The 26754-nt window shown below is 33.6% G+C and overlaps 1 protein-coding gene across 5 annotated transcripts in view; it reads left to right on the plus strand.

Annotated features, from left to right (window-relative positions):
- The window catches only part of LOC111060330 (RNA exonuclease 3-like), a 102058-nt gene that overhangs the window by 58114 nt on the left and 17190 nt on the right, over positions 1-26754 (plus strand). The window contains exons 1-2 of one of the 5 annotated variants that reach the window (XM_039436876.1): positions 25608-26450; positions 26553-26644. The exons of 2 other annotated variants lie outside the window; for them this stretch is intronic. In XM_039436876.1, coding sequence (XP_039292810.1) covers positions 26119-26450; positions 26553-26644 — 424 coding nt within the window. In that variant the 5' untranslated portion in view covers positions 25608-26118. Of the gene's footprint in view, positions 1-2561; positions 2650-25605; positions 26645-26754 lie in introns of those variants that run through there. 2 more of the 5 variants (XM_039436878.1, XM_039436875.1) reach the window with 2 other exon arrangements.

Below are 26754 nucleotides of genomic sequence, written 5' to 3' on the forward strand. Positions count from 1 at the left end.
AACATTAGTAGATAAAATAATAAGGTAGTCCTTGTGCTATTTCTCTTCCAAATTTATAGGTGACAAAGTTCAAGATAAGGTTGGAATTTCACTTGTACAATTTTTATAAAATTTTAGTCCAAAATAAACATTAAAACTATAAATTTTGAATTTGGATGGCTTAAATTGATAAATTAATTATAAATATTCCATTGATTAGTCATTGCAATTAGACAATCATGTCTCCATAAGCAACTGTGTGAAGTATTGTGACTGAACGTCTCTGATCATCTCTTGTCTTGTCTTGACTAACTGGTGTGTGCCTAGCCTAAGTCATTGCAATTAGACATGTCTTCATAAGCAATTACGTGAAGTTTTGTGACTAAACGTGTCTGATCATGTCTTGTCTTGTCTTGACAAACCGGTCTATGCCCAGGGATTATTTTTTGGTATTTTTCAATCGTATTGTTCTTTTCGCCGATTGCTAATCATGGAAATTTCATACTAAATACTCTCTGCTTATATACTCCAGAGATAAGATTATTTTTAGACTCATAAAAAACTATTGCAAATCAATGATTATCATGTATTTTCCATGGGATACGAAGTTGAAGATCTATTTTTTGCACAATGATCCTTAGTGCTAAAGAAAATGAACCCCGTTTCCATCTAGAAGTTGATAAACTCTAATAGTTGAGGCGTAGAAGCTGCCATATTACCTAATTATAGTCTAGTGATAGAGAGAATAGTTTTTGAATAGTGCGTGTCGTTGGCAACCTCTGCTCTATGACGATAGATTGCTCTATTACGTTCTATTCTAGATTTAACTCGGCTATTAGATAATTTTGTGGGTGGGGGTTGTTATATAATTGATAATAAAAACTGGATTAATACGTGTTTATCAACGAATATTGTTATCTGAACCATAACTCAATATCTAACAGCTTTTTGATAACAGCGTCATTTGAAATAATGCTCTCATATTTTCAAGATGCATTTCAAAAATATTTTTTTCCAAGGCTGCAAAAAAATCTTCAATTATTGATAGTATACCTATAGTGAGGTCCACGTTATAATGGCAGTGTTTGATTAGCAATGGTATTGCTATCCTTGTCTATCATACAACAAAGCAGATAGCCTACCTCTTTCTCGCTTCGCTCTGTTGCCAGATCTTCTTTTAACAATGTAGAATTAATAATAAATTAACAAAATATTTCATCTAATCATTATGGAATTATCGAAAAATATAATTTCTTGTTTAATAGAATATAATTGTTTATTTTAAACGAGAAATGACAGTTAATATTACATCAATTACCTGTATCAGCTACCGTCTATAGTAGACATTGAGAAGACAAAAATATAATTTCTTGCCTTATAAAATATAATTGACTATTTTAAACGAGAAATGACAGTTAATATTACATCAATAAACCTGTATCAGCTACCGTCTGTAGGAGGAATTGACAAGACAGAGGATCGGCAACGTTGGTCTGCTATTTTTCTTCATTGCCATTATAACGTGGACCTCATTATGCAATCATATTTTCAATTATAATTGATTATTTAAACGCATTAGTTTTTAGACTAGATAACTGTAGTATTGGCCCAAAAAAGTTGATTATTTTTCAATTTCCAATTATTGACAGTATTTTACTATTACCTACAGTTTAATTTTTAGTTTCAATTGGTTATTTCAGCTCATTAGTCTTTGAATTAGATAACAACAGGTAATATCACATCAATAAATAATCAATCAATCAATCAATAAACCTGTATCATCTGCCGTCTATAGGGGGCATTGACAACACAGAGAATCGGCAACATTGGTCTGCTATATTTTTCCACTGCCATTATAACGTGGACCTCACAATACAATATTGATTATTTTAACGCATTAGTTCTTAGACTAGATAACTGTAGTATTGACCAAAATAAAGTTGATTATTTTTCAATCTTCAATTACTAACAGTTTTATACTATTACCTACTATTCAATTTTCAATTCATATTGATTATTTAGCTCATCAGTCTTTAGACTAGATAACTATAGTATTGACCAAAAAAAGTTGATTATTTTTCAATCTCCAATTACTGACACTATTACACTATCATCAACTATTTTCAATTTCCATCTATTTTTAGAGTGGGAGTCTCAAATATTATTCTCTGGGGATTTAATACTAACTATCTCTGATTAAGGAATGAATAAAATAATAAGGAATGATTAGAATGTATAAGGAATTATTAGAAGGTAACACAAGGATTATTTTGCATCGATATAAGATCTGTGCCACAATTTTGAACCTTTAATTGAATTTGATCCACCAAGATGACCGCTGTGATCCCTGATTAGTCTCTCACCATTTATGGAAAAAAATTATCTTATCCCAACTATTTTTCTCGATTTTACAGTTCATCCTATCCGACACCGATAGTGTTAAATAATCTATTAATTTTCTTCTAAGGCAGGCTCTTCAAATATTATCCTAATGTTTCCTAGAACGTGATTTGACAAGAGGTGTCATCTTACCTGTCTTTCTCTAAAATTTTTGCTATCTTTGTCTGTGAATGTCTTTGTTCAGTCAGTTTCCAGTCATGGCTGTGTCTACATTTAAAAAGTTCCGTTGTGATTTTCGGACTCATCGGAGGAGTGTTTCTGCAGCTCACCGTATGTTGTACTAATCCAAAAATATTTGTAGTTTTTATTTATCAAAATCCAATTCAATCTCGTTCATTTCTTTTTATCCAAATTTAAATTCAGTTCAATTAAATCTGTAATATAATCAATAACATAATAAAAGAAAGAATTGTCATGAATGGGATAGAGATACACGAATGACGCATCTTCACGTCTGAATTACTGGACATATTATCTTGAAATTTTGCATATAGATTCTTATTTTACCGGGGATAGTTTATCTTGAAATTTTGCTTATAGATTCTTATTTACCGGGGATAGATAGGCCTATTTAAAATTCTTCAAGATTTCAGTTCGTCTTGTTTTCTGTTAATGTAGTTTTCAATTAGACCCTATAGTAAGGTACACTTTATAATGGCAGTGGAGAAAGATAGCAGATCAACGTTGCCGATCCTCTGTCTTGTCAATGCCTCCTATAGACGGTATCTGATACAGGTTTATTGATGTAATATTAACTGTTCATTCTCGTTTAAAATGATCAATTATATTCCATCAAGCAAGAAATTACACTTTCAAATGAATTTTCTTAATTAAGATGATATACTTTGTTAATTAATTATCAATTCTAATGTCGGTCTGGCAACAGAGCAAAGCGAGAAAGAGATAGCGCTATCCGATTTGTTGAATGATAGACAAGAATAGCAATACCATTGCTAAGCAAACACTGCCTTTATAACGTGGACCTCTATAGTACGGGTTACCTACTAGTGTAATATAAATTCTCATCAAATAAGTTTTATAGTTATTTGTATATCTAGAGTGAAAAGTACGACTTTTTCTTCCTGTGGGAAAAAGTTTGAAGCCCGAGGCGAAGCCGAGGGCAGCAATTTTCCTGAGGGAGAATAGTTATTTGTGCATCTAGGGACTAAAGTGCAACTTTTTCTCCCTGAGGAACTGTTGTCGCCCGATGGCGTAGCCGAGGGCGACAATTTCCCTGAGGGAGAATAAGTACTTTAGTCCCGTGATGCACACAACATTTTTCCTCCACCTACACCAATACCTATAACAATGAATAATTTTACTACATCTTCACGCTTTCACACTATTTCAGCTCTATTTCGATTGTTAGGTTATGTTCAACCGTTGGTGGATATGAAAAAGTACACACCTCTAACGTCATTAGAGGTGTGTACTTTTTCATATCCACCAACGGTTGAACATAACCTAACAATCGAAATAGAGCTACTTATTTCCTAGAGCTAAAATATTCCAAAGATCGAAATAGAGCTCTTTTACTTTTCCTCTACCGACCACGACAGTGTTGCCACATTCCTCATTCTTCAATCGCGGCGTTGTCGGACTTCTTCCCATGTTAATCTTATGGTTTATTTTTACTCCCTTGGAGTAAAAGTGATCACTTTTCCCGCTGGGAATTATTTTTAGTCCCATGGGAGGAAAAGTAGTACTTTAGTATTCGATTCCAGGGTGTAAAATGAGACTTTTGATAGTAGGTGGAGGAAAATATAATTTTCATACATTCCTACCCCACTTTATATTTCATTTCCTGTTCTAATGCTTCATTAGCAAATGTTCTAATATTGAGTAAGGAGCGTTTTTGACGTTTCCTGTTTCAAATTCATTGGAAGCTTTTCTCGAACTTCATCCATCATCTCATTGAATAACTTGTGGAGTCGGATGTTGAAATAACTATTCTACAGTATTCATTGTATCTAAAGCAACTGTATTTCTATTTCCAAACTATTATTTATTCATCTATTCAAATACTTTATTTACTGCATAATATTTGCGAAGTTCTGATATTTTGATTGTTGTCTCTGAATCATCGCAAATTATTAATTAATATTCTTAATGAACTAAACAATTATTGACGAACGTAGTGAGGTCTATGTTTTAACTCTGATTTTCTTTTGTATGTCTCTATGTATGTATGTGACGCAATTACGGCCAAACGCATTGATAGAATTCGATGAGATTTGGCAGGATTAATCCTTTTTCAACTGCGCGTCGATGTTTACACAATGTTTTTAGAAATGTTGCATTTTAAGGATAATATTTTTTATCAACATTTTTGGAGAGAAATAGTACAGGCTCAGCCTAGTTTTTCCTCCAATGTCATAATTGTATTATGATTATAGTATTTTATACAATACAATAAATGAATGAATGAATGAATGAATATGAAAAGAAAAAGAATTCCTTCATACTCTGATATCACTATATTCATCTACTTTGAAGATAGGATTATCAGACTATAGAATTATTCATAATCAATCAGCTGACAAGTGGATTATTCATTGCATGCATTACACGATGTCTGGCCGTGTCTATTTCTTTAAGGTAGGGTTCTAATATTTTTTATGATGCGTGCCCCATCAGTATCAATATTCTCACATTTGAAAACAAATTTCAATAGGTGATTGAAAATGAAATAAAAAATAATTAAATGAACTGAATAATGTTGAAGAAATTATAATATTCTTGATTGAAAAAAATTAATTTTAAAATAGTTGAGAAATATTCTCATCAGATGGAAAGATTATCAGGGAACTGGATAGATTATATATGGTATACAAATTCAAACGTGAACTGAGTTAATTAACATAAGTGAATTTTTGATATTGCAGGAAATAAATAACAGATTTTAAGAGTAAATTATGATTCAGCTGAATCAACTAGAACAGGTTACATCAGATACTTGTGGATGAGAAAACTGTGTGAGGTCTACTGTTCACAGAACTACTAGTAAAGAGGAAATAAAGAACTGTTCGAATGAATAGAAGTTGTGAAAATCAAGCATGTTGTAGCATAGAGTAAAGCTACCTAGATTATTTTTGACTCTGGTTGTAGTGAATGAATAAAAGTTGAGAAAAACGGGTATGTTGTAGTGAGAGTAGTATAATAACCATTGAATATTATGCAATTTAGGTGACCAGAGCGAATTGTGATCGACCAAGTAAAATCCATCAATTGAACACCTTGACGCTTCCGAGACATTCTGTCAATTTTTTCTCGGGTGGATTCTTTCTTCGATTAACCTTACCTGTACAAAGCCAAGGCTGCATTCATGAAAGGATGACGTAAAAGACAAGAACAATAAGACGAAACTGCAACCAATAGACAATAGTGTCGCATAAATATGGAAAGTGAATGAATTTTGCACAGTCGAAACGAGAAGAAGAAAAGGAAGAAAAGTTTCGACCTTGGTCTAAATCCATTTTCAGTGCTGGCTTCTGTTTGGTTTCCGAATGTTGTCTACAAAGTCTTTACTTGGGTTGAATGTAGAAGTAATTATGCACTGTCATGTTTAACTGGAGGGAGTGCCATCTATATAGTAAGATTCACAGCATCTGATTAACGTTGGTTTGCAATATTCTAGTCTGTCATTAGACAAGGTAGAAAACTGTATCCTTTCCTCTTCCAACTCTGCATCGTTGCAAAATTGTTTGTAGGCTATTCTTTATTGATTAGTTGTTTTGTTTTATAAAGTTGAAAACAAATAATGAAACAGTGGACAATGTGGGTTTTTTGAAACAATGGAGAATGAATAGTTGATAAGTTTGAGATTCATACAAGTGCATCATCAAAAATGATAGGGAGAGAAAAAATAAGGTAACGTTGTGCTATTCCTCTCCCAAATTTAGATAACACATAGTCCAAAATAGTTCAAGTATTGTAGTTGTTCACTACACAAAATTTTCAGTTCCTAATTATTTTCACAAAGTAGATTTTCAAATTAGATGCTTCAAAACCAAACTATGTAGACTATGAATGTAGTTTGAACTAGTAAGTGTCCGAAACAAAAATTGTAATCGACCAATCCACCCAAAAATATTATCCTCTGGATATTATTAGGATATATCAATACGTATGAAATGTGAATTTTTATAACTTAGTTGAGTTCAAATACCTATAAGCTGTTTGTTAGTCGAAACAGGCAGGCAATTGCCTAATCCTCGAACGTGAGGAGATGATGATGATGATGATGATGATGATATAGGTGATTCTAGTGAAATCTCAATTATCAAAATATTATAAAATCATGAAAAACATGATTTCGTTGACGAATGAAATAAAATGCATTTGAGATAAAATGAATCATTATTGACAAAAATCGACAATGATTATATTATGAACTAGCTGGTAACCCTTGCTTCCCAAAGGTCTGTTTTAAAACTTAAGAACTGACAACTTGACTTAATGAAATCTTGAATAATGTAAAATAGGTCTATAACCATCACCAGTTTATTGAGAATCTATATGCAAAATTTCAAGTTAATCAGTCCAGTAGTTCAGACGTGATGATGCTCCAAACATAATTTTCTCATCCCGTACCTTTAAAGGCCAGTTCTTTCCTTTATTATAGTATAGATTATAATATTTTATACCGAGATAACTTGAATGTACAATAGTTATCTCAAGTTATCTTCTTCTATAGAAGGCAGTAGAAAAGGGAAATTGACAACACTTCCTCCCTATCATTTTCACTGACTAAAACGTGAATCTCATTATAGACTCAGTGAATCAGTATGCTCCAAATCACCAAGAAAAGTCATAAAATTATCATTCAATATACTAAAGATACTGACATACAATGATGAAGAGAAGTCCACTTCTCTTCATTATACCATTATGTTGAAATAATCTATTTTAACGTATCTCTTCATATTACTATATTAATCTGTCTATATCCATCTTATTACTATACCATACATATTGCTACCTATTATCTGGCCTCTTATCCAATAGTTAACTGTAAAAATATTATTCTTATAAGTTTTAACGGGATATTTATACTCGCTTTGGCCGGGCTCAATCAAGGATAGTATATAACTATGTATATAGCTGTAGATATAGATCTACATACTATTCTTGGAGCTGAATGGGTATAGTCCAATCATTGGGAATTCCTGGGAACTCGTGGGAATCATATTTTCCCACTGTTCTCTGTCAGGTGTGCGAATCCAGCTTTATTCAGGGTTTCTCACTTAACACGGTTTTAGTATTTGTGAGCAAATATCATTGATGATCTATACTATAATAAAGGAAAGAAGTGGCTTATACACGTACGGGATAGGAGAATAAATTATGTTTGACGCATTATCACGTCTGAACTACTGGACTGATTGACTTGAGAAGTTGCATAAAGACTCTTAATTAACCGAGGATGGTTGTAGGCCTATTTTTAATTCTTTAAGATTTCAGTGGGTCAAGTTTTCAGTTTGTCAAGTATTAAAATAGACCCTCTTGGAGCACGGGTTAACTGCTGGTTTGAAATAATTCTTCTCAAAATAATAACTTTAATAAATCTACACGAGTAAATCCACAAATGAAGGAATTTGCTTGAAGATTCTCAATTAACCGAGGATGGTTGTAGGCCTATTTTATATTCTTTAAGATTTCGGATGGTCAGGTTTCAGTTTGTCAAGTTTTAAAATAGACCTTTGCGAAGCAAGGGTTACCAGCTAGTTCATAATATAATCATTATGTCTGAACTACTGGACTGATTCACTTGAAATTTTGCATGAAGATTCTCAATTAACCGAGGATGGTTGTAGGCCTATTTTGAAATTTAGATGCTTCAAAACCAAACATAGAAGAAATATTTCATATTATTATCACTGAAATATTTGAATAAAAACACACATATGTTGTCAAATTCTACACAGTTTTATTTGGAACAGGACCATGGTTTAGTGACCACACAGGTCACATTTTCAAGCTGATTTTTGACAGTGACTCAGTCGAATTTTCACTACTAGTAGTTCAGTGAACAGTAGACCTCACGCAGTATTCTCATCCACAAGTACCTGATTGAAACTATAGACCTTATGGAAATACAGCAATAGACTGGCTTCTCCACACATCTGTTTAATCACGTCAGCTGATTTATGACGAATAATTCTATAGTTTGATTTTTACTCCAATATTGGCGTATGAAGGAGGCTCCTTTCTCCTTTTATATTATCCTTGAAATGCAAAATTTTCAAAAACCTTGTATATACGTCGACGCGCAATTAATAAAGGAACATACCTGTCAAATTTCATGAAAATCTATTACCGCGTTTCGCCGTAAATGCGCAACATAAAAACATATAAACATTTACAACATTATAAACATTACAACATATAAACATTCAAACATTTAAACATATAAACATTTACAACATTATAAACATTACAACATATAAACATTCAAACATTAAGAGAAATGCCAAACTGTCGACTTGAATCTTAGACCTCACTTCGCACGGTTAAAAATATCACGTAAATTGTAATTAACTAATAATAATTTCTATGTATAATTAAATAATTTCACGTGGATACAGTTTTCGCGAACTATGTATCCCATAGAGAAAAGATTAGAAATTCTAGCCTATGACTATACAACATAATACCTGGATTGCGTCGACAAGTAATCAAGAAAATGTAATAGACGAAACGGTTGATTCAATTAAATGCAGGAAGTGATATAGCTGCTGGTGCAGTAATAGATGATTGCAATGTAAAAAACTGAATTACTTCGGTTTCACTGTTTTATTTCCTGGGTGACTGCTACGACAGTATCATGAATAAATTGGCTATACTACAGTGAGGTTCACGTTATAAAGGCATTATTTGATTAGCATTGGTGTTGCTATCCTTGTCTATCATCCATGTATCACCTTCGTATCATCCTTGTACTATCTTCCTATCATCTTCGTATCATCTTTGTATCTCGTACGTTTATAAGCCAATTATTTTTACTTTATCAGACTATATTATAGAATACTACTACGATGTACGGGGATATTTGTTGAACTTGATATTATGCGGGTTGTAATAGTGAACTCCAAGATGTAAATCCATTCAATCAATACGGAAATTGATAGTAAACTTCCATTCAAATATTTTTTCCTACAGTTACGTTGAAAAGTGGCCATTGCTGCACTGATTACAGAACGCAAAGAATCACTTTTCCGCTCTAGTGCGGGAAAAATCTTTTCTGCACTCCAGATTTGCAACATGGCAACGCAAAATACTTAGTAGGTTATATGGAGCAACAGTGCAGCAAAATCAAAATGGAGTTGGTAACAGTGACTGGGCTGCTATAGTGAGCAGAGGTGCAACCAAGCACAACGCGCTAATTATTATTCATTATATATTATAACCAAGGACAACGAGGACTTTAGGATTTTAGGATTAAGGTTTTTATCAATAATAAAATTACACAGAAAAACATTTGATGGATTTCAGGCAATTTTACCCATAATTACCCACTTTTCATATTCAATGGTAACTGTAGGAAAAACTTAATGTGAAATACGTGCGCAAAGTTCCTCTGCTGCACTCAAGAAACCATTCCGCCCTCGCCTACGGCTCGGGCGTAAACGTCTCTTTCGGTGCAGCAAACTGTCACTTTGCGCACTAGTTGCACAAATAACTAATGAGTGACATGATAGGTGGAAGCGAAATAATTTATGACTCATGATGCATAGGTGACTAGCACTGAGAATTAGTCTATAACGCCCACCTTATCTGTAAGTCGTATCGTTCCCCGTATCTTAGTTGGAAAATACCTTTTATCTCTTCAGAGGTAATACAGGTAAACATCAACAAGATAGAAGTGTATTTCCAACGAGTGACTCATGACGTTATGTCTCAATAATATCCATAATTACTCAATCTTTTGATGATATGAATGTAATGTAAGGACCCGGTTGCACAACAGCCGGTTAAATTTTAACCGTGATTAATTTCACGAGAATCAATCAGAGGAGGCATTTTTGGAACACCGCTTCTCTGATTGGTTCTCGTGGAATTATACACGGTTAAAATTTATTACTTCATAGACTTGATTGCTTAATTAATGAAAATAATGTGAATATTGAAAGTTTAATGATCAATCGTTCAAATAGGAACAAGTTTGGGAGTTTGATGTAGTTAAGGATTGTTGTAATAATAAAATAATATTTTAGGTAATAATACTTTATTTATTTATAATTTTTACAAAGTAGCTGTAAGGATTTGAATATAATTCAATGTACACAATTTATAGTGAGGCCCACGTTATAATGGCAGTGGAGAAAGGAAGGAGAACATCGTTGCCGATTCTCTGCCTTGCCGTTACCTTCAATAGAGTATACCTGATACCGGTATATCAGATGTCATATTAACTGTTCATCCTTAGAGATAATCAATTCGACAAGAAAATATAAAATTTCCGATGATTTAATGATGAATTTTCATAATTGAGATTAAATCCTTTGTTTTTTATTATATTCCTACATTGTTAAAAACGATCTGGCAACTTTGAGGAGCTAGAAAAGGATAGCGCTAGCTGATTTGTCGAATGATAAACAAGGATAGCAACACCAATGTTAATCAAATACTGCTATTATAACGTAGACCTCTCTATAGTTGAAATACATGTAAGACAATATTTAAACAACGATGTGTATGACTTAATATGCTATATCTACCTACAATCATGTGATAACACCAGATTAGCCTAACGGCAGTGGAGAAAGATAGGAGAACAAAGTTGCTGATTATCTGCCTTGCTACTGCCTTCTATGGAGGATAGCTGATACCGGTTTATCTGATGATATTAACTGTTCATTGTTGTTCAAAATAAAAGATTTTATATTTTATAAGAAAATATATTTTTCAATGATGAAATAATACATTTTCGTTATTGAGATTTAATATTTTGTCAATTAGTTGTATTTCTACATTGTTGAAAACGATCAGGCAAAGTTACAGAGCTAGAAAAGGAAAGGCTAGAAAGGATCTGCTTTGTCAAATGATAAACAAGGATAGCAACACCAATGTTATTCAAATACTGAAATTATAACGTAGACCTCACTATAGGAGGATGATACAAGGATGAAAGACAAGGATAGAAACACTAATGTTAATCAAATACTGCAAATAATGTTAAGCAAATACTTGGACCTCATTATAGTTGAAATTCATGTGAGACAATATTTAGACGTAGATGTGTATGTATGACTCATACTATATCTACCTACAATCAGGTGATAACACCATAATGGTATTTGATCGTTAAATTACGTCACTTCTTTGTTTAGCAGAAGTGATCATTTCAAAGCCAATAATCTGTGATCTTTACTGAGGCGCATATTAATGCAAACGTTTAATCAAATAGACCTACCTGTAGTATCTCTTCTACTTCTGATTATCAGTGATTTCTTTATTGATTGATACAATAAGTACATAATCAAAATGATAGGGAGAGAAAAAATAAGGTAACCTTGTGCTATTAATTACTCTCCCAAATTTAGATAAGGTCACACATAGTCCAATATAAGTTATCTCATTAAATGAGCATCTTGCATACTACATGAGAAATTGTGATTCGAGTATCGTCAGTTTCACCCTCCACGGACGGTTGAAATAATTTTAATCTTCTTGAAGGTGGTCCATTGTTGGTGGTTTGATAAATTTTTGTGATGATGAATTATTTGAAAAAGATTTAGTTCTATCGACATGTAGATCACGTTATAATATTATTATTAATATTATTTATTTATTAGAACAGTCACAAACACGATATTTGGAAAGAGAAACAGGCAATTGCCCAATACTTCTTCAATTCCTTGATTTTGGCACATAAATAGTCCAAAGTGAGGTTAAGTTTAAAATTTCTGTTTTCACCAAAGATTAACACTCAGAGAATACGTATTCGAGATATGACTGATGAACTTTGAATTTCGAAGGGTTGATAAGAGCCGGAAATAACACTAAACAATCCGAAAGTTTCAATACTATTGAAATAAACTTGAAAATTTTGAGCAGAAAAATTAAAACTACTATTAAAATTATCAAGCTTCGAGAAAAACAAAATGTACTACAGAATAGAATAGAATAAAAAGAATGCTTTATTATCCTATTATATTAAGCGAGCAATTTCTGTATATTTATATTTGGTTATTTATGTTCAACGGATCTCCAAAACGGCTCTAACGATTTTCACGAAATTTGGAACATAGTAGGTTTATGATATAAAAATTCGATTGCACTAGGTCTCATCCCTGGGAAAACTCGCTGAAGGACATGAAAAGGATAACAATTATTCATTCTTGGAAAAACAGATGATGATTTCGTCGTAGAACTGTAGATTTCCATCCAGATTTGGAACATAGTAGGTTTATGATTATGATATAAAAATTCGATTGCACTAGGTCTCATCCCTGGGAAAACTCGCTGAAAGACATGAAAAGGATAACAATTATTCATCCTTGGAAAACAGATGATGATTTCGTCGTAGAACTGTAGATTTCCATCCAGATTTGGAACATAGTACGTTTTTGATTATGATATAAAAATTCGATTGCACTAGGTGTCATCCCTGGGAAAACTCGCTGAAGGACATGAAAAGGATAACAATTATTCATCCTTGGAAAAACAGATGATGATTTCGTCGTAGAACTGTAGATTTCCATCCAGATTTGGAACATAGTAGGTTTATGATTATGATATAAAAATTCGATTGCACTAGGTCTCATCCCTGGGAAATCTCGCTGAAGGACATGAAAAGGATAACAATTATTCATCCTTGGAAAACAGATGATGATTTCGTCGTAGAACTGTAGATTTCTACTTTATATTTATAAATAACTTTATAAATAACGTTACTCTTGTTATTTCCAAAGCCTGTGCTAATAGTGAAGTGTTGTGTTTCTTTCTGGCTCAAAATTTTGCAAAATTACTCAAAAATTCCAATCTGTAGAGATTTGAGTGAAATATTTTTGTTTTTAATCAGTTTTTAAATATCAAAATTCAAAATTTTTAGTTTAGTCTTTAGTTTTGAAGTGGAAATTGGACTTTTGAAGTGAAAGTGAAATCTTAACCTTATTCTTTTTGACACTTGTATTTGTAAAAATTTGGGAGAAGACAGTTTTGGGCTATGCCAGTTGTCTTCTCCCAATCATATTATATTTATTATAATTATGATCTGTAATGACAATAGAATAAATAAATAAATAAATAAATAAATTTCCATTCAGATAAATTTCTGGTTAGACAGAAAATGTAATGTTGGTGACGAATTTAGCATCTCATGTCACAGAAAATATTCTCGCTGTTTATAGAGTTGATGATGTGTTTGTACCGAAACCTTGTATTACTGACACCATTTGCCAGTCAGGGATTTCGCTTTTAAATGACTCAATCTCCATAGAACTGAATACATCTGTCACACTCGCTCAACTACATTGTCTCTAACATGCTAATCGATAAAACACGTGTTCTTTAACTAGTGGATTAGATCTATTGTCTCCTAAAGAGTACTAGAAAAGGTAGTCTCTCTCTTTTGTGCCTAGGCCTACCTCTCTTGTGTGTTTGTGCTCTATAGACTATAGTGAGGTCCACGTTATAATGGCAGTATTTGATTAAAATTGGTATTGCTATCCTTGTCTATCACTATCATCCTTGTATCATATTATTTTTGGTAGAGAGTTAGTGGGGAGGATATTTTTAATATTGTTTCCGAAGAATGGACATTGATATGTCCAAAGCTCCGCCAATTTATGTAGATGCATAACAATATAATTATCTATAGTTATTATATTACAAATTACTTTTTCATATCATATACAGTTCAATAATTATTTTCTTAGTCTATATTATGTAAATTCATCTATAATTTTGCTGTATTGTAAGCTATTGTATATAAGTGTATATGCCAGTAGCCTATATATTGTAATCTACATAAATAAAGTACTCAATCAATCAATCAATCAAAAGAGTACTAGAAAACGTTGTCTCTCTCTTCTGTGTCTAGGCCTACCTCACTTGTGTGTTGTGCTCTATAGACTATAGTGAGGTCCACGTTATAATGGCAGTTATTTGATTAATATTGGTATTGCTATCCTTGTCTATTATGAACCTTAGACTATGGAAAGGTCCACATTATAATGGCAGTATTTGATTATTATTGGTATTGCTATCCTTGTCTATCATCCTTGTATCATCTTTTTATCATCTTCCTATAGTGAGGTCCACGTTATAATGGCAGTGTTTGATAAGCAATGATATTGCTATCCTTGTGTATCATTCAACAAAGCGGTTAGCGCTATCTCTTTCGCGCTCTAATGATCGTCTTTCAACAATGTAGAATTAATAATTAATTAACAGAATATTCTATGTAAATTACGAAAATTCATTATTAAATTATTGAAAAATACAATTTCTTGCTCATAATGACACACTTCCTGGCTGCTTGGCACTCACTGAACTTCTTCGGGGATGTTGATTGATTGATTGAGTACTTTATTTTTGTAGATTACAATATATACTGGCTTAAACATTCATATACAATAGCTTACACAACACAGCAAAATTATAGATTAATCTACATAATATAGACTAGGAAAATAATTATTGAACTGTATATTATGATATGAAAAAAGCAATTTGGAATAACTAAAGATAATGTTGTAATGCATCTACATAAATTGGCGGAGCTTTGAACATATCAGTGTCCATTCTTCGGAAAGAATATTCAAAATATCCTTCTCACTAACTCTCTACCATGCTGGTATCTGCAGGCACGCCTTGAAGTCAGGGTCAGAGTTTAGTTGACGACAGTCAATAGTCAACAGTTTCAGGATAAGAGTTGTCCCATAGTTGACGACTTTGGTCACAAATTCCCTTGCGTTCACATCAAACCCCATGATGGGTTGATCTGACTGCTCACTGGCCGCTGTCTTGATTGGACTTTTGCTTCTGTTGTAGAGGCGGGTGTTGTGGATGGTCTCGGAGTAGACGATTGATGGATGTCACTTGAAGACCATGGCATGGCCGGGATAAGTGGAGCTTTCCACCGGGTATCCCATCCAGAGGAGGTCATCGGGGTTTAGGACATGCTTCTTCAAGTGATGGACGATGGTCACACCATACACCCTCTTCCAACAGAGTTTGGCATACTGTGGATGGTCTTGGAATAGTCGATGGATGGCTTGAAGACAATGGCATGGCCGGGATAAGTGGAACTTTCCACATGGTATCCCATCCAGAGGAGGTCATCAGAGTTTAGGACATGCTTCTTCAAGTGATGAATGATTGTCATGTCCCCACCGGAAACGCCCTTCCAACAAAGCTTGGCATACTGTTTGTTGATGTCGTTGTTGAGCAAACTTTGGCAAATCGACCACTGGTGATGGCTTCCTTCTTCACCGGGGTGCCGGGTGATGAGCTGTCCTCTCGGCGTCCATGATGGTTCTTTTTCTGACGCTTGGAGAGACCAACCGTCTTGGAGGGGGTGTTCTCCTTGTTCCCCTCGCTTCCACTTGATGTGCCGCTGCTGGCACCGTCTGTTGAGTCAAAAGTAATCCAAAAATATTGTCAAATCAAAACTATTGACTCTTGAAGTCCAAAACTATAGACCTACTAGAAAAAGAGATGTAGGGAGGCCAAGAAAGAGATGGGGACAGGAACAGGTCAATTAATAAACCTAATCCCTGAAGTGAAGATGATGATAATGATGATGATGATGATGAAGTTCTCAGACCACAACCTCAATCCAAACATCACAAACGCAACATTACTATTACAAGTGATCCAAAAAGTATTCTCAATTCTGAAACTCAAACCTGAACCTCAGTCTAATCACTGATTAATCACTCAACCTCAGTCTACTTCTGAACCTCATTCTAATCACAGATGCACATTCCTATTATGAGTCAAAAATAGGGTAACCCAAAAATTGAGAACCAAGTTCTGAAACCTTAATCATAATCTAATCACCATAAATACAACATTACTGTAGTGACGTCCACGTTATAATGACAGTATTTGATTAATATTGGTTTTGCTATCCTTGTCTATCATTCGACAAAGCAGATAGCGCTATCCTTTTCTAGCTCTGCAACGTTGCCAGATCGTTTCTCAACAATGTAGAAATGTAATCAATCAACAAAATATCTAATCTCAATTATAGCCTAATGGTAATCCAAGAATTTCGAATCAAATTGTCAAACCTGAATTCTTAATTTAATCATCACAAATGCAGCATTACTGTAGTGATGTCCACATTATAATGACAGTATTTGATTAATATTGGTGTTGCTTTCCTTGTCTATCAATCAATCAATCAATCATTTATTTATTTCCAAAAAATACATGAAAAAGTCAAAAACTAAAAACTAACTTAAAGCTAAAGAGAAATTAGTGACTGTATAAAATTCATTTTTTACAGTAAACTCGTTTATACTGTAGCATGCTAAATCCATCAAATATGCTCTCAGCAATTCCTTAAATTTTGATCTATCAGGTTCATGTCTTATGCAACCTGGGAGACAACCAATAAATTTTATTCCCATGTACGTTAGACTTTGTTTATATTTTTCCTTATTGTGTTTCTTTATTGTAAAATTATTTTTATTTCTTGTGTTGTAATTATGTATATCTACTTGCCGTGGGAATCTAGATTCCTATTATTCAACAAAGCTGATAGCGATATCCTTCTCTAGCTCTGCAACGTTGCCAGATCGTTTCTCAACGATGTAGAAATGTTATCAATTAACAAAATATCTAATCTCAATTATAGAAATTCATCATTTAATCATTGAAAGGTATCATTTATCTTGACGAATAAAATATAGTTGATAATTTTAAACTAGAATGAACAGTTGATATATTAACATGAGATATACCAGTATCAGGTTCCTTCTATAGAAGGCATTGGCAAGGCAGAGAATCGGCAAGGATGTTCACTTATCTTTCTTCACTGTCATTATAACGTGGACCTCATGTATTTTTTAAACGACAAAGAATAGTTAATATTACATCAGATATACCGGTATCAACTATCCTCCATAAAAGGCAGTGGCAAGGCAGAGATTCGGCAAGGCTGTTCTCCCATCTTCACTGCCATTATAACGTGGACCTCATGTTGTTTTAAACGACAAAGAACAGGTATTAACCGTGCTATATAATTGCAGGTAATTTTGCAGGTAACCGTGCAGGTAATTGTGCCGTGCTATGAATTTAGAAAGTTAATTTGGAATTTAGAATTTAGAAGCACACACAATATAACCATAGAGAAAAGATAGCCTAAGTAGATATCCCATGGTATAGGGCGTTTATGTCACAACTTTTACTGTTATCCCAAGCCGATAGTTCACGTAGTTCTTCCCATGAAGCTGTGTGACGCTGGTAGTCTCTCAAATTGTGCCGTTCATACACTATCACCCCAACAAAACAGTAAAAATTGACAATAATCGACAGTAATCGGCTTGAGATTACAGTAAAAGTTGCGACATAAATTCCCTATACCATGGGATATCTACTTACGCTATTGTTTCTCTATGATATAACTTAATAAAAAAGGGATTCTTAATAAACATACCTAGTGCTAGAGAACGGGAAACCAGAAATGACAAGAGAGACAACGAAATATTGAGACAACCATAGATAAAGGAGCTATATTTCTTGTCTCTGATATTACATAAGATATACCAGTATTAGGTATCTTGAATAGAAGGCAGTAGCAAGGCAGAGAATCGGCAAGGCTGTTCTCCTATCTTTCTTCACTGCCATTGACCTCACGATAAATACTTCTACAATGCATAATTATTATTATACCTCCAATTTATTTCCATCTGTAGACTTCTACAATGTTTGCTGATTGACTATGCAGCTATTGTATTGAAATTAGACGGTGTTGAAGTTGCAAGCACAGTGTATAGAATTTGATTGGAGTTGCATAGAATGTATAGAATGTAATTGGAATTGTATAGAATGAAAATGGAATTGTATTTAATTCAATACGCTCAGGTTGCATGTAGACATAACGATATTTTTCAAATTAGTCAAGGTTTGTAGTGCGTGTGATGCACTACCCAACTTTTTACTCGGGGTTTTGGTTTGTTTAAAAATTTAAATCTCTAAATGCACTTGAAATTCTTCAAGAAAACTTCAAACTCAACCTTTGAAATACTTAGGCCCGATTGCACAAAATCCGGTTGAGTTTTAATCGTGATCAATTCCACGAGAACTAACAAGAGAAGTCGTCTTTCAAAGAAGCCTTCTCTGATTGGTTCTCCTGAAATTAACCACGATTAAAATTTAACCGGCTTTTGTACAACCGGGCCTTAGTGTTTCAGAGGTTGAGTTTCAGGTTGTCTTTTGTAGTTTTTGACGTTCGATTGAAGCTTTTCGGGGTTTGTTTGACATTGAAAGTTAATTAATGAACTCAATGATCTTCGTATTTAAACGGTTGAGTTCGTAGCTGCTTTTCGTAGTTTTTTACGTTCAACTGAAGTTTTTCTGAGGTTAGTTTTAATTTATTATATGTGATTAAAATGAGGATTGACATCGCTAATGGAATATATTATTTCACGCAATCCGTAAATTGTCCATACTTCCATGCAGTACAACGGAAGAGAAAATTTTATTTTAGTGAAACGCCAAATCACGCCATCATTGTAGCCTGGTTTCAAGTGGTGATGATACACTTTCTAGTTACAATGATACGGTATCTCGTTACAATTATACTGAATCTCGTTAGCAATGATACTGTATCTCGTGACAATGATGCTGTATCTCGTGACAATGATACTGTATCTCGTTAGCAATGATACGCCATCATTGTAGCCTGGTTTCAAGTGGTGATGATACACTTTCTAGTTACAATGATACGGTATCTCGTTACAATAATACTGAATCTCGTTAGCAATGATACTGTATCTCGTGATAATGATACTGTATCTCGTTAGCAATGATACTGTATCTCGTTAGCAATGATACTGTAACGCATTTAAATGATACGGTATCTCATTACAATGATACTATATCCTATTATATTAAGCGAGCAATTTCTGTATATATCTGGTTATTTTTATATCTGGTTATTTATGTTTTACGGATCTCGAAAACGGCTCTAACGATTTTCACAAAATTTGGAACATAGTAGGTGTATGATATAAAGATTCGATTGCACTAGGTCTCATTCTTTGGAAATCTCGCTGAACGACATTAAAAGGATAATTCATCCTTGGAAAACAGATGATAGTTTCGTCGTCTCCCGATAACAGAAGATGCGTGTGCCTGTGTGGCAGAGAGACAGAATTATCACCAGTTGTGTAATTATAATCAATCAGCGAGAAATTTTATTGAGCTAGACAATTTAATCGATTTGATCATCATAATCTGATTTGTTGACATGACATGATAATCCTCCTAAACTAGAGTATATAATAATTTTCAAAGTTGATCATTATTTGACAATTTCAAGTGATTAGTGTGTGTTATTTTGTTATTTAATTTGGTTTGTATATAATTTTTTTGTATTCAAATGTTTGAACAGAAAATTGAACCTGAATTCAAGTGTATGGAACATAACCTACTTTCTGGACTATTTATAGTGTATAAATCAAAATTCGGGAAAGAAACAGTTTTGGGCTGTGCTGTTAGTACTTCGCCAATCATTTTAAAGAATTGTGTTTGGTTTATCAAAAGTCAATAAATAAATAACGAGCGAAGCTCGGTGCCCCGATATTCTCATTAAAATGATACGGTATCCCGTTCATGATACTGTATCATGCTACAATGATACTGTATCTCGTATCTTTGTTTAAATTGGGGCAATGACTCATGGACTGAACCGTTATTGACCGTGTTTGTTCATCAGACCAAGTACATTATTTAGAATGGTTCATTGTTTTCTGCTCTAAAATGATACTAATTCGTTTGGTAATCTTTTGTTTCAAGGTGAGTATTTTTGTGAAGGGAATCGAACAATAATCAAATCTGTGTAATCCCTTGGAGAGTAGAAAAAAAACTCAATAATAATTAGATAGCATTATTTTTATTGATAAAGAGATTCCTGACGTAACTGTTTAATTGACCGAGCGAAGTGAGGTCTAAGATTCAAGTCGACGGTTTGGCATTTCTCTTCCAGTCTATTGCTGTATTTGCATAAGGTCTATAGTTTCAATCAGGTACTTGTGGATGAGAATACTGCGTGAGGTCTACTGTTCACAGAACTACTAGTATTAATAAGAGTGAATGAGTGCATAAAATACACTATTTATCTGCTCCATCAAGGGATACCCTCTCATTTCTCTTTAGTGAGGTCCACGTTATAATGGCAGTGAAGAAAGATAGCAGAACCACGTTGCCGATCCTCTGTCTTGTCAATGCCTTCTATCATGGCCACCTCTAATACAGGTATTAGAGGTGGCTATGCTTCTATAGACGGTAGCTGATACATGTTTATTGATGTAATATTAACGGTTCATTCTCTTTTAAAATAATCAATTATATTTTATACAGCAATAAATTATATTTTTCAATAATTTCATAATGAATTTTCATACTTGTGATGAAATATTTTGTTAATTGATTATTTATTCTACATTGTTAAAAGAGGATCTAGCAACAGAGCAAAGCGAGAAAGAGATAGCGCTATCCGCTTTGTTGAATGATAGACAAGGATGGCAATTTCATTGCTAATCAAACACTGCCATTATAACATGGACTATAGCTTGTCGGTTTTCATTCTAATACCACTGTTCATACTAGTAGTTCTGTGAACAGTAGACCTCACGCAGTATTCTCATCCACACGTACCTGATTGAAACTATAGACCTTATGGAAATACAGCAATAGACGGGCTTCTCCACACATCTGTGTAATCACTTGTCAGCTGATTTATGATGAATAATTCTATAGTCTGATTTTCACTCTAATATTGGCGTATGAAGGATGCTCCTTTTTCCTTTTATATTATCCTTGAAATGCAAATTTCCAAAAACCTTATATACGTCGACGCCCAATTAAAAAAGGAACATACCTGTCAAATTTCATGAAAATCTATTACCGCGTTTCGCCGTAAATGCACAACATATAAACATTTAAACTTTCAAACAATAAGAGAAATGCCAAACCGTCGACTTGAATCTTAGACCTCACTTCGCTCGGTCAATTATAGTATGGTGCATTTTATAATGGCAGTGGAGAAAGATAGCAGAACAGCCTTGTTGATTCTCTGTGTTGATACTGCCTTTTCTAGAGGATAACTTATACAGATATATCTGATGTTATAATAACTACTGTCCATTCTTTTTAAAAATTACTAATTTGATATATTATTCGCCAGTAAAATACAATTTCCGATGACTTTATAATAAATTCCCATAATTGAAATTAAATATCTTGTCAATTGAATATACTTCTACATTGTTGAAAAACGGTCTGGAAACATTGCGGGGTTAGAAAAAGATAGCGCTAAGCAGATAGCGACAAAAAAATATATAATTTCCGATGATTCAATGATGAATTTTCATAATTGAGATTATATATTATTTTGTTTTCTAATTGTATTCCTACATTGTTAAAAAACGGCGTGGAACTGTTGCAGAGCTAGAAAAGGATAGCGCTATCTTCTTTATCGAATGATAGACAAGGATAGGAACATCATTGTTTAATCGAATTATAACGCCACACTATGCCATTATAACGTGGACCTCACTATAGGAAAATGATTCATAGATAGTAGGAGGATGATAGACAAAGACAGTATAGGGATTTAATTTTGATGATTCCTATGTTGAAATTGATTAAATGGAACTAAATGAATGAGGAATTAATTTTAATGTTGAATGACAAAATTGAACTTTTGATAAATATGAAAATAAAACTGTTACAAGTGATAAACAAACTATACCAGTTGAAAACATCACAGGTGGCAATCATATGATTTGCCACATTAGCAACACCAATGTTAATTAATAATATACTGTCATTATAACGTGTACCTTATTATAGTTAAATTGATTGTCATCAAAATTATTCAATCTACAAAGTACTTTGATCTTCGGATAAAGATATTCTCTGAAGCTATTTTAATCATAATACTATTTAGTCTTTAATTTCAGTACTCCTATTTTTTAAATAGTCGCCATCTGAATTCAAGCGTATTCAAGATCGTACTTGTTTGTAGGATTACATTAATTACATCAGTTATTTACCGAGGGTGACGTAATCTCCTCATTGCTTACACAGTAGGAGATTCTATTTATTAATATCATAATATGTAACAAACATAAAGTTCAGGTCCAGATGACATGTTCATATGGAACAAACATCAAATTTAGACAACAATGTTTAAACTGATGGATAGGATTGTTGTACTGTATCATAGTTACTGTCGTAAATAGGATTCATTGACGTATATCAATGTTGCAGTATTATTTTGTGACTTGGCCCTTTTTATAGAATTGTAAGAAACGGATAAACCGTATTTAGAATAGTATATTCAATTTCTCCCAAATTCTTAGACTAAGTAGCACAAAACCCTGTGAAATTTAATGCCCTCTGTGGTTAAATGCCACTAGAACCAATCAGTAGAGCCTTCCTTTAAAAAAAAGGGTTTCTCTGATTGGTTCTTATTGTACTTAATAATGATTTAAATTTAACAGGCTTTTCAGAAACCGGGCATTAGATTAGACTTTTTAGAAATTGGACGTTAGTTCGTAATGGCAAGAAAGCCTCCTTTAAAAAAAAGGTGCTCTGATTGACTCTCGTGGTATTTGATCATGATTTAAATTTAACAGGCTTTTCAGGAACCGGGCATTAGATTAGACTTTTTAGAAATTGGACGTTAGTTCGTAATGGCAAGAAAGCCTTCTTTAAAAAAAGCTGCTCTGATTGACTCTCGTGGTATTTGATCATGATTTAAATTTAACAGGATTTTCAGAAACCGGGCATTAGACTGGACTTTTTAGAAATTGGACGTTAGTTCGTAATGGCAAGAAAGCCTTCTTTAAAAAAAGCTGCTCTGATTGACTCTCGTGGTATTTGATCATGATTTAAATTTAACAGGCTTTTCAGGAACCGGGGATTAGATTTGACTTTTTAGATTCGGAAGTAAGACCTTTTTCGATTTTTTAGGCTTCGTAACGGAAAGGGATCTACACGAGTCAATTTATAGATAGGATCTCATACATTGAGGATTCATTTTGTTGGATTGTTGTAAAAAGATAGAATTTCCGCCGTTTTTTCATCTTTTTGGCTTTCCCCGTTTTTTACTCTTAGCTTAGACTTCTTGAATTTGTCTTTTAGGCTACGTAATGGAAAGTGAATTTCGCAAATCAACTTTATAGATAAAGAGTTCATCTATTGAACATCTATTATTTATGTTGTTTGTTGTATTGGTGTAAAAAGATAGTTTGCCGTTTTTTTGGACCTACATACTCTTTGCTTAGACCTTTTAGAGTAGTTGTGAACTTTTTTGTACTTTCCCTTTGTCCTTGAACTTAAACCTCTGTCCTTTTCCCTATTGGTTGGTTTTCGAAGACATAAAAAAACTCTCTTGAACATTAGAAACATAACCTATTTTTTGGACATTTTATTAATTTATCAAAATTTGGGAATGTAATAGTTTTGGGCCAAGCCTGTTGTTCCTTCCTAATCATATTTATATGATTTGTGATTCTGTCCACGAATAAATAAATAATAAATAAATTAGTCTACTACTTGTAACAATCCATTCTCGTAAATTTAATAACATAAAAATGGTTTCAGTCATAGTCGAAATTTAATAAGCTAGCATTTCAACCCTGTTATCTGCCAACTAGCAGATAAGGCAGCTCTCAGATAAAAGAGAACTGGCGCTCAGTTCACAGATAATACTGTAGTTGAAAACAACTTAGGCTATTCCACCCTTCCTCATAACCATTCTTTTACTGGCATAGTGACTGTGAAAAAGTACTGGGACAGTTTATAAAATACGTTTCACATGGCTCACAAACTGTACATGGCATACACGTACACATACTGTACATACTGTACATACCTTACATACTGTACATACGTTTGCAAGCCTTTCAGTAGACATAAAACTTCTTTGAATTATTTAATACTATAGTTTATTGTAGATATACCAATTAGTTTCCTTCAGAAATAATTACAAGGTTACTTATCTTTGTAAAAAGATAGTTCCCCGTTTTTTGGTCCTACCTACTCTTTGCTTACACTTCTTGGATTAGAGTTTTTAGTCGTTCTTATACAGTCTTGAACAGTTTTTCTCTCGTTCTTACACAGACGATCTGTACACGGTCTTGATCTTTTTTGTACTTATACTCTAGCCGTTTGGTTAGTTTCACCTAAACATAATAATATAACTTTCTGGATCTTTTTTACTATATTCTTTTGAGGACTACATCCCTATGTTGGTTTTTCCTAGACATACAACTTTCTTGGACTTTTTTACTATATCCTTTTCAAGACTACATCCCTTTCTTACTTTTTCCTAGACATAAAACTTTCGTGATCTTTTTTACTAACTCCTTTTGAAGACTAAATCCCTTTCTTAGTTTTTCATAAACATAATACTTTCTTGACTTTTCAACTATATCCTTTTCAAGGCTACATCCCTTTCTTAGTTTTTCATGAACATAAAACTTTCTTGACTTTTTTACTATATCCTTTTCAAGGCTACATCCCTTTCGTACTTTTTCCTAGACATAAAACTTTCTTGAACTTTTTTGCTATATCCTTTTCAAGACTACATCCCTTTCTTAGTTTTTTCTCGACAAAACTTTCTTGAACTTTTTTACTATATCCTTTTGAAGACTACATCCCTTTCTCAGTTTTTCCTAGATATAAAACTTTCTTGATCTTTTTTATTATATCCTCTTCAAGACTACATCCCTTTCTTAATTTTCTCTAGACATAAAACTTTCTTGAACTTTTTTACTATATCCTTTTGAAGACTACATCCCTTTCTCAGTTTTTCCTAGATATAAAACTTTTTTACTTTATCCTTTTGAAAACTAAATCCCCTTGTTAGTTTTTCCTGAACATAAAACTTTTTTGAACTTCTTTACTATATCCTTTTGAAGACTACATACCTCTGTCTTCGTCACACTTCACATAGAAGTTGGTGAAATTATATTATATTACTGTATGGTATTGGATAATACTGTACTCAATAGTACTGTAATATTGTAGTATTCTAATTAGTGGCACACAAACATTCCAAGCTTATCTTATCCGTTAATACCTTTCAACCCATTGTTCAGTGTTTGCCAACAATCTATTTTGGAAGTGAAATCTGTACTTCCCAGTTCCAACCCTATGCCAGTAGTACATTTCACCTGTTTCCATAACTCCAATTAGTGCAAATTCACTTGCCGAGTTATAGTCCAGGTTAATGACCTTCCATCGCCTGAGGTGAAATCGGTAGTATTCAGGTAAACACACCCCCGATGGTCAGCCAATCACAGGGCTTCATTGTGACGTGGTAACTGGTTGCCTATATTAGGTGTCATATGTGTGAAGGGTGGGGGAAATCAGAGGCTTCCCGGGTATGTAATTGGAGTTGTAGAAATCACTTGACTTTTGGTTCTTGTGATCGATGGTTGTAGATCTTCAGCTCCCGGTGATATTTCTATAAGTTCATTCGCTTTAATTAATTTCCACTAGTATCATAATTAGCTTTAGTAGTGTACTAGTGTTTTAGTAGTCACCATGAACCCGGGCTCCCATGGTAGGAGACAGCCTTCGGGGCTCGTGGTGTACCCGGTGTACGTGAGGTCGGTGAATTTTGTGTTTCTACCACCGTTGCAGTACGCTCAACAGTATGTGCCTCAACAATATCAGCAGCAATTTCCGCAATACGATCAGGCCCATGAAGAATTTGATCAGGGTCAGTTTGACCAGAGTCAGCAGGCTGGCCAATTTGACCAGTTTGCTGAAAGCTCCCAGTTTGATCAATTTGATCATAATGGTCTAAATGATGAAGCTGGAAGTTTTGAGCATTTTGCTCAATTTGGCCAGCACAACCCCCCAAGTGATTTCAAATTATTTGTGCACCCTATTCAAAACGAGGACAGTCGGAGACACTCTGGAAGTTTCGAGCATTTTGCTCAATTTGGCCAGCACAACCCGCCAAGTGATTTCAAATTATTTGTGCACCCTATTCAAAACGAGGACAGTCGGAGACACTCCGATTTTGGCATCAAAAGGCACAGAACTAAGACCTACTATCGATCTGGTGAGTCTTTTTATTTGTTTTTATCTTCTTGTTTTATTGTTGAAGGTAATTGTTTTGTTGTTGTTATGAGGTGTAGGACTAGTATTTCCATATAAATACAGGATCTAAAT

Source organism: Nilaparvata lugens, chromosome 10 (assembly GCF_014356525.2).
Source record: "Nilaparvata lugens isolate BPH chromosome 10, ASM1435652v1, whole genome shotgun sequence".
Classification (NCBI taxonomy): domain Eukaryota; kingdom Metazoa; phylum Arthropoda; class Insecta; order Hemiptera; family Delphacidae; genus Nilaparvata; species Nilaparvata lugens.